The sequence below is a fragment of the Dipodomys spectabilis genome, unplaced genomic scaffold (genome assembly GCF_019054845.1).
Source record: "Dipodomys spectabilis isolate Male_0828 unplaced genomic scaffold, ASM1905484v1 ptg000188l, whole genome shotgun sequence".
Taxonomy (NCBI): domain Eukaryota; kingdom Metazoa; phylum Chordata; class Mammalia; order Rodentia; family Heteromyidae; genus Dipodomys; species Dipodomys spectabilis.
Window position 1 is genome coordinate 4,422,501 of NW_024870865.1, and position 9,780 is coordinate 4,432,280.

At 56.7% G+C, this 9,780-nt stretch overlaps 1 protein-coding gene across 2 annotated transcripts in view; it reads right to left on the reverse strand.

Annotated features, from left to right (window-relative positions):
- Positions 1-9,474, reverse strand: part of Dhrs3 (dehydrogenase/reductase 3) — a 31,911-nt gene extending 22,437 nt beyond the window's left edge. Inside the window, exon 1 of one of the 2 annotated variants that reach the window (XR_006149946.1) lies at positions 8,423-9,474. Coding sequence is in view for 1 of the 2 variants with exons in the window: in XM_042695637.1 (XP_042551571.1) it covers positions 8,423-8,617 (195 nt within the window). In the remaining variant the exon portion in view is untranslated. The remainder of the gene's footprint in view (positions 1-8,422) is intronic. The other variant, XM_042695637.1, reaches the window with a different exon arrangement.
- Positions 9,475-9,780: the final 306 nt, after the last annotated feature.

The following is a 9,780-nucleotide window of genomic DNA, read 5'->3' on the forward strand; positions in this document are numbered from 1 at the left end:
GTGAGCAGCAGAGGAGTCTGCTAGGGAGCTGGGGGGGAGGGAGGGAGAAAAGGGGGAAAGGAGAAGGAAGGGGGATGGGCGGAGGAGGTGAGAGTCAGGCTTGAAGTTAGCCTGATGTGGGCCTTCCTTCCGGTCCCAGAGTTCTCAACCCCCCCCCCCCCCCCAGGGCTGGAGTTGTCCTTGTGACTCAGTGGGCCACCCTGGCTGCTAGCAGTCTCAGCAGGGTGCTGTCCCCATGGTCTCTATACACTGGGGAGATGCTCTATTCTGACAGGAAGCAAATGCCCTGGGGTCACAGGCTGGGTGATTTTTACGTGGCCAGTTCTGAGTCTTGGTTGGCTGAGGAGGATGACCGAGATGGTCCCCACACCAGAGGTGACAACACAGAGTACAGGGCCTTGCCACGTGTCAAACACCTGGAAGGGTCCTTGGCATCCAGCAGGTGCTCAGTTAACCCTGGCTGTCACCAGCTGCGAGTTTGGTGCATCCACTGGGACCATGACCACTTATTGAGCGCCGACTATGTACAGGATATGGGGCAGGTGCCAAAGCTATGGGAGGAGACGGCTCCTGCCCCCTTCAGTCTTTTGGAGAGCAGAGCTATCAGTAAGCACCTGCCAAGCATGTGGGGTTGCCATGGTAACTGCCGGGCAGCCTCCTCACAGCCCAGCCCCCACCCGCGGATCCACTTGGACAAGGAGACAAAAATGACCCAGGCCCCACAGAAGTGGGGTGCTGTCGGGGAATACGGGGGGGCGAGCAACAGTCACTGGGGTGGAGCTCAGGCTCCCCAGCTTCTGGTCACCTGTCTTTGCAACAGAGCATGCGGCCCAAGGCTCAGGCTCCAAGGCCACTTCCTCCCCACCCCTAGAAAGGTCCACAGAGGTCCCGGGCACTGGTGGCTCAAGTCTGTGATCCTAGCTACTTAGGAGGCTGAGTCCTGAGGATCACGGTTCAAAGCCAGCCTGGGCAGGAAAGTCCCTGTGAGATTTTTGTCTCCAATTAATCACCAGAAAACCAGAAGTGGTGCTTTGGCCTCAAGGTGGTAGAGCACTACCTTGAGCAAAAGAGCTGAGGGACAGCGCCCAGGCCCTGAGTTCAAGTTCTAGGTGAGACAGGTCTGCAGGCTCTTTGCCTCTTGCTCCGGGTTCCTAGCTGAGCAGCTGGTCCAATAAATACAGAAGGTTGGAGGAGGCAGGGAGGTTGGAGGGGGCTGAGATAGCCCCAAGTCACACTCCCGGGGCTGGGAAGGCCCACTCTGGTGGGTCTCCTTGGAGACTTGTCTGGGCCTTGGGTGGAGGACTCAGGGCCTCTGGGCAGGCGGGCTCTGCAGTGGCACAGGAGAGCCTGTTGGTGGGTGCACAGGCCCTCGGGGGTCTGGGCAGGAGGGGCCCTGGTCTTCAGGGCAAAGGTTCAAGCTAAGCGGGGGGGGGGGGGGGGGGGGGGGGGGGGGGGGGGGGGGGGGAGGATCACAGCCCATGGAATCCAAGTGAGGGGTCAATCAGTAGAGAAGGACTCAAGAGTACTTCAGGATTAGCATCTTCAAGCCTCATTATCCCTACTCTAAAAGCAATGTCACACCCCACCCCGCCCTCAAACATGCAAAAAAATCTGGCATGGAATTCTAAGCTACCACACAGAAGGGAAGCTGGTTTACTTTGTGGAGATGGGGTCTCTCTGAATGAATGACCAAGCTCCAGCGGGGACCAGCATATTCTTCAACAACCACAACACCCGAACTGTCATGGAAAACGAGGCTCAAAGTCACATTTCTGAAGCTGGGCACTGGGGACCCTCGCCCGTGAGCCTAGCTTACTCAGGAGATAGAGATCAGAGGATTGTGGTTCGAAGCCAGCCTGAGCAGGAAGGTCTGTGAGACTATCTCCAACTGACCAGCAAAAAGCTGAAAGTGGAGGTGTGGCTCAAGTGGTAGAGTGTAAGCCTTGAGTGAAAAGAGCTAAGGGCGCATGCCTAGGCCTTGAGTTCAAGTCCTGGTATGGGCACACACAGAAAGTCACATTTTTGAAAGTGTTTCCATCTGGAGGACTCAGGGTGGTTATTCCTTCTTTTCTTATACCCTCCAGCCAGCAAAACTTGAAGTCTTCCAGATTTCCCACCATGCACAGCGATCTCTCCCTTCTCAGTGCAATCGAAGCTTGAAGGTTGTTGTGTCTGAGAATCCAGCCTGAGGACCCCAGGCCCTGCAACTCTCACAGGTCTGCCAGGTGGCTCAGGAAAGATGCTCTACACTGCTATTTCCCCGTGAGTCAGGTCTGCTGGGTCTTTAAGGTAATCCCCAGTAGCTGAGGATCACCTAAATCCTTTGGCCAGCTTCCCATTGATTGTATGCAAAGACAGTTCCTGCTGCAGTAAAAGAAAAGATGGTGTGAAGGTGGAGTTAATGGAGCCCCTGCCTGCATCCTAGCAAACTTCTCATGCTCCGCGCGCCAAGGCCCAGATTTAACAGCTTTTCTCTTGACCTCTCTGTAACCTTGACTGAGGCAAGCTGGGCTAGGCAGAGATTATCTGTCCCAACTTGGAGAGCTCTGGTTTTTTTGGTAATTCTGGGTTGTTGTTTGTCTTTTCTTCTTCTGGTTCTAGGGAATTAAACTCGGGGCCTTGCCTTTGTGCTTGGCTTGCTTGGTCATGGTGAGTGCTCTTGAACTCCAGGCCTTAAGGCTTGCTCCATCTGCTTGCTCACGGCTGACACTCTACCACTTGAACCATGACTTCAGTCTGGCATTTTGCTGATTAGTTGGTGTGATCAAGTCTCTAGGACTTTTCTGCCCCTGCTTGGGTTGGCTGGCTTTGAACCACAAGCCCTGGCTTTGAAGCGTGGAATCCCAGGCGCAATGTGGGCTCCAGCAAAGCAGCCCTGCCCGCCAGTCTGCCTGCACCTGCAGCTCAGAAATGGACTGTGGGTGGCACTTGCTTCTGAGCATGCTCAGGACAGGCAGAGCAAGGAGAAGAGGCTCAGTGTGGTCGGATAAAGTCCTGGCTACCACCATCACGGTGAATGCTGCCATAGCCCCACCAGACCACCAGCATGTATGATGACAGTCATGAACATGAGAGTCATGCCCGCTGCTAGCCCCCCCCACATTCATGCACACACATGCATATACATGTGCACATATACACCCTTATACACGTGCTTGTGCACATGTACACACTCAGCCATGGTCATGCGGGTGTCCAGGCTCTCAGGAATCCTTAAGAATCCAAAGAAGCCACACATATGCATGATGAGAGTTACAGGACGAAAGGCAGGATTGAAGCTCAGGTTGAAGAGCGGACACTTGGACCTCCCTTTTCCTTCCAGCTCCCCAGGACCCCCAGAGCCCAGATTCAGGTGGGACATCATGGCTGAGGGACTGCCACGGACATCCTGAGACTTACTTTCTTAGAGCTTTTTATGTATGCCAATACGAGGGCTTGAACTCAAACCCTCATATCCATGGCTGGTGCTCTACTGCTTGAGCCACATCTCTAGTACAGCGTTTTCCCCCCTGGTTCACCGGACATAGTCTTGCAGACTTTTGTGCTTAGGCTGGCTTTGAACTTGCATCCTCAGATCGCAGCCTCGTGAGTAGCTAGGATTACAGGTGTGAGCCACTGGCACCTGGTGGATTGATTCACGCCCCTGGCCTCTGTCCGCGTCACCGTCACTGATTCCTCCTGTGAGGACCCACAGCTGACTCCTAGAATGTGGAGGGCAGAAGGGACCCAGGGGACCCTCAGCATGCGACCTCCCTGGGGCAGGAATCTGTGCCCAGCCAGCTTCAAGCGTGGCCTCTGTGGGAAGCTCAAAGGCCCGACAGTGTGCCCAGCTCCCCATGGGCCTGTGTGGACAGTTCCTATGCCTCAGTAGTTTTAGAAAGCAGGCTGGCCATGGGGCTCATCATGGCTTCTCATCCCTGCTCTCTTGAGCCCACCCCGGGGTCTCTTCCAAGCCTCCATTCCAGGACTTTCTCCAAGTATGCACTACACTGACTACCACAGTCTAGAACAGAAAAAAATCTCTGATGCAACAGGTGCTTTAGTGCTGATTTTGCTGGAAAATCCTGGGCCCTGAATTAACTACAAGCAAGAGGTAAGCTTGGCAACCCCGCCGCCATTTTGGGTGTGTCTCTGCTCTACGCCCATCTCTCTGTGATCTTTTTGAAATCAGGGATGGATATCATCTTCGTGGGGGCTGATACCATCCCAATGCAGCGATACAGCCTCCTAGGAGTATGGGCCAGGTCCAGATGATGTGTTGGAGTTCACATCTGTACCCCAAAGATGGCTGAAGATGGGCTGAAGTACCATCTTCCCATGGCTGCCATGAGATAAATTTCCCGGCTTCACAGATACAGTCGATTTTATTTTGTTTTGTTTTATTTTTTTTTGGGGGGGGGGGAGTATCATTAAAAGTCACCTTGTTAAAGCAGAGTGTGGTGATGTAACACCTGTAAGCCTAGCTACTCAGGAGGCAGAGACAGGAAGATCTCCAATTGGAGGCCTGCCTGGGCTGGCCTGTGAGATCCTGTCTCAGAAACAAATTGCACAAACATAAAGGCTGGGGGCATGGCTCAACTGGTAGAGCGCCATCCTCCAGGAATGCTATGTGCTGCCAGGAGGGGACCAGGCTGCCACAGCTCCCAGTGGCATTCACAAGGCTGAGTTTGCTCAGGAGACAGGGAGGGAGTCATAGCAGTATCACTTGGAGCTTGGCCATCATTTCTCATCAAGTTACCAGCAAGAGCAGATCAAGGACTGGTTGAGTGCAAGTCAAACCTCCTGGGTGGCCTGGAGATACCGGCTCCTAGGTGCCAACGACTCCCATGGCTTACTAGGGCCACAGGGGTCTATCAAGCCCTCTGAGCTTCCCAATCACAGCAGCTAGGCCATCCTGCCAAGACTTGGGAGATGTCATCTCTTCACTCAAACCCTGCTACAGGCCAAGCACTGGTGCAATCCTAGCTACTCAAGAGGCTGAGCTCTAAGGACCGAGCTTCCAAGTCAATCCCGGCAGACAAATCGGAGGGATTCTTAGGCCCAACTAACCAGCAAAAAGCTAGAAGTGGAGTTGTGGTTCAAATGGTAGAGCACCAGCCTTGAGAGAAAAGCTAAGGGAGGATATTCAGGCCCTGAGTTCAAGCCCCAGTCCTGGGTCAAACTGAACCAAACCAAACCAATCAAATAACAAACTTCCATGGCTTCCACTTTCACTTGGAGTCAAAGCCAAAGCCAATTCTGGATATGGGGGGCCCACAGCCCTGACTTAACCACCCACCTACTGCTCCACCCTGTGGCTGCTTTGAGGTCCCCAAATACTCAGGCACAATCTCTCTTGGAAACCCTGGTTCCTTTCCTCTGTCCAGAGCGCTACCCACTCCCTTCCCATCATGCTCTCTTTTCATTCAGACTTTCCTCAGTGTCCCCTTCTCAGTGTGACCTTCACTGTCACTGTCCCTGGAAATCCAGACCTTCCCACCTCCGTTCCCCTTGCCCAGTCCGCTTTTCCTTAGCGCTTAACAGTAATCCAACCCATTGTTGTGTTTATCTCCCTTACACACACACACACACACACACACACACACACACACACCAGCTTTAGCACACAATAGGTACAGAAGCACATAGTAGGTGTGCAGGAAATGTATCCAGCACCTAATAGGTGTGCAGTAAATGTATCCAGCGTATGAAGGAGTGAATGGCTGCCTAAGTCCCCACCAACCACTTGCTGTTCTGGTTCTCTAGCTCCCCTTGGGTGATCCAATATGTCATGGTCCCTGTGTCCTTCACCCACCGGGGTAGGAGTGTTTGTGGTCACCCTTGGAATTCTGGGTGTGGGTGTGTCCCTTATTTGGGGGCCAGCCACGTTGCCTGCAGCTCCCTACCTGCTATGAATAGTGCCAAGTCTCATTTTATTCAAGGACCTTTCGAGAAACTGGGCCATCTGCCTCTCTTGAGTCTCTGAGATTCTGATACTCCTTCTTTTTAAGGTTTTCCCCTCCAGATCCAATCCTGCTCAGTCGGCAGGAGGGGGGCGGGGAGGAGGCTAAGGCCTAGCCTCTACTTCCACAGTGCCTGTGTGAGTGGGAAGGGGCAAAGGGAGGGGGGCTTTGTGGTCCCACACAGCCAACCGCCTCACACTTCAGGCTGCTGTGACCCTGCATCCTCCTCAGCACCCCGGGACCACCTCCAGTCCCCTAACATTTGGCCCTTTGTCTTCAAGCCCATAGGGCCCCCAAAACGCTGTTGGCTGGCCTAGAAAGGGGGTGGGGGGGGGAGGAAGAGGAAACTTCAGAAGTCCAAGTACTGGCACCAGCTTAAGTAGACTAGGACCTGGGTTCTAATCCCCCTACAGTGACAAAAAGAGAAAGGCTCCAGTAATTGGCTAATGGAACCCTGGTGATCATCCTTTTGGGGTCTGTGGAAGTTTCTAGGCCCCTGTGGATCATTTTTTGGGGGGAGGGGGGAGAGGGAGGAGTGGGGAGAAGACTCAGCCATCAAGGTAAAGCATATTTCTAATTGCTCTAGAAGAGGGTGCTTTTCTTCTTGTCAGGTGGGCAGGGGCTCTCAGGCCAAAACTGTGTGCTGTCTTACACACACACACACACACACACACACACACACACACACACACACACACACACACACACTGCCATCAACTCAGTATTAACAGTCGGTCAAGTTTTTCCAGATTGGCTCAGCCTTCCTGATAAGCCTACTTGAGCCAGTCATAAGAACAGAGAAAAAGCCTCAGGACTGGAGCCAAATGAAAGATTCAGAACGAAGGTTCTAAGAGATCCAGACAGCTCAGGAACCACACACAGCTATCCCGAACAACCCTGTCCCCAAGGATTCCCCCCCCCTCCTTCCTGGTCTTCTCCCTCCCACAGTCCTGCACAAAGGGTTTTGGAAGCTTTCCATAGAGAAAATAGAGAAAATGCCGGAGACCAAGTTTCTTCCCGTTCCTCGGTAAGTCCAAGGGTTAAAAACAGTTCCCAACTCCCCTTCCAACTGCAAGGTCAAACAGCTGTCCAAAACCACCCAAGGAGCCGCGGGAGTCCTGGACAGCTGAGCGCCACGGCCCCCCCCCCCCCCAGTGTAGCCCTCAGGCCAGGGAGGGAAGAGTTAAACAGCCATCAGCTTTGGCTGATAGTTCAAACTCCAAAGTTCACGCTCAGTCCCAGCCACCCCGAAGGAATTGTAAATCTCAGGGCAGTATTTAACACAACAAAAGCAACCTGGAAAGAGACGCAGGTTTGGTTTTCAACAGTACATATTTACTTAATCCCCGAGGTATGTGGCTCCACGTCAGATCAGCTGGCTTGGCTGGTCCTTTCAACAATCCCACTGCCCCCCCCCCCCCCCACCACAGTTTAAATTTCAAACTAATTCTCTGTTTTCACTCTTCCTCTTCACTCGGCCAGCCCGGCCTGTTGGCCTCAAATCCCTCTCAATTGCCCTGTCACTGGGTGAGTCAGTCCGGCCTGAGTTGGGAGCTGGGTGACAGGGGGGGGGAACACCCTCCCCATTCTCCCCCCCCCCCTCCCCACACTCTGGTACCAGGTCTCCAAGCGAGGTTGAGCACCATTAAAAGAAAAAAAGTGCAGGGCAAGCCGGGCACAGTGGCTCACAGTTGTGATCTTGGCTACTCAGGAGGCTGAGTGAGATCTAAGGATTATACTTTAAAGCCAGACAAGCCCGGAGAACCCTAGAGACCCTTCTCTCCCCCAAGGAACCACCAAAAAGCCAGCAATGAAGTGCTGGTGCTGGCTCAAGTGGTAGAGCACCAGCCTTCTGCAAAGAGGCTAAGCAAGAGCATGAAGCAGTGAGTTCAAACCCAGTGCTGGCATGTATGGGTGCATGCTCTCTCTCTCTTTCACACACACACACACACACACACACACACACACACACACACACACACACACACACACACACACAGAATGACGGGCAGTGGCCCAGGGTCGTTAGGGGTGAAGGGTTCTGGCTTACCCTAGCCCTTCCTCCCCCTCAGATTTCCAAACACCTGGGCTTCTCTCAGCTCTCTCAGGCCGGGCTAGACCATGCAAGACTCCACCCCCTTTTTCCTTTGCAATCCCCCCTTCCCTTCCACAGCCTGCACCCCCATCTCCAGTGTCCTCAGAGCTGCAGCCGCCCAGGTTGGGGGCTGAGAAGCCGGTTGCCAAGGAAAACACCGGGCGCGGCTAGCAGGCGGCTCCCGGCTCTGCCCAGGGGCGCGCGCGAAGAGGTGGTGAAGCGAGGCGGGGTGGGGGTGCAGGGATGGGGGCGCCCCACACCTTCCTCACAGCCAGGGGCGCCCCTCCCCCCCGCGTGGCGAGGAGAGGGGGGTTCCCCTTGACCCCCCCGGCGTCCCCGTACCGCCTCCCCCCTCACCCCCCCCCCCATACCCGCGACCTCGTACCTTTCTCGCGCCGCGCTCCGCGAACTCGCGGGCGAGCTGGCGCCCGATGCCTCGCCCACCGCCGGTGATAAGCACGTTCTCCCGCGACAGGTCCCGCAGCCTGGCGGGCAGCAGCGAGCCCACGGCCGCTTTGGCCACCAGGTAGATGAGCTGCAGGGGGAAGGCCACCAGCGCGCCCAGCCAGCGCCACACCATCCTGCCCCGCGCGCGCGGGGCCGGGCAGGGGCCGGCGCGGGGCGGCGATGGCACCCACTCCCCGGGGCCCGAACAAAACCGGAACGGAACGCTGCTCGGAGCGGGGTGTGGGGTGGGGATAATAAACCCAAAGCGCCGGGCTGGTGATCGGGGCGGAGAGGGTGGGGATTCGAACAAGAAGTTTCTTGCCCGGGCAGCCGCGTCTCGGGCGTGGGACGCTCAGGTACTGTTTACCGGACCAGGAGAGTTCAGGCTGGGGAGGAGAGAGGGGGAGGGAAAAAGAAAAGGCTCCAACCGCGCGCGCCCCGCGGGTCCGAAGTGCAAGACCGAAAAAACAGACACCCGCCGACGCGAGCGGAGCGTCTTCCCCCGCCACCCCGCCCACCCCGGCTCTCCGGGGTGGGGAAAAACCAAACCCAACAACAAAGTAGGGGATCAAAGTGCGGGGCGCTCCCGAGCTTCAGCCCGCGAAGGGCTCCCGAGGGCGCATGGCGACCCCTGGGCTCAGGAAACTGCCGAGACGCGAGCGGCGGGGCGGCGGCGCGGGCGGGCGAGGCGGGGGTCCCAGGGGCCGCGGGCGCCGGGTCCCGGGCCGGTTCGGAACGCGCGCGCTCGCTCTCTCCCGGCTCCCCCTCCTCCGCGCTCTCGCTTCCAGCCCCGCGCTGGGAGTCGCCGCTCGATCCCGGCTCCCCTCGTCCGTCCTCTCTCCCTTTTAGCATCTACTGCCTGCGATCCGCCCTTTCCAACTTGGACAGGGCCCCGGGGCGCAGCACGCGTGGAGCGGACGCCTGGGTCTGCGGCCGCCTCAATCCTTCGCTCCCCCGGGCAGCTGCGGCGCGCAGCGAGCGGGCACCCTCCCCCCTCCCTCCTTCCTTCCCCTCCCCTCCCCTCCCTCCTCCCCTCCCTCTCCTTCCCTCCTCCCCTCCACCTCCCTCCCCCCCATTTTTTAATACCCCATTAAGTCTGATTGACAGTTAAAGTTGTTGGGAGGCTTCCCTCCCGTGTCTCTGAGTGGCTGCGGCCGCCTCCCCCCTCCTCCCCTCCCTCCCTGCCCCCCCCCCCCCGCCGCGCCGTCGCGGGCCGCGCGCCTGGGGCGCGCACCCGGGCCCGCCGCCACCCGCGCTCGCTGCTCGCTGCAAGCCGGGACTTGTGGCTGGTGTCCC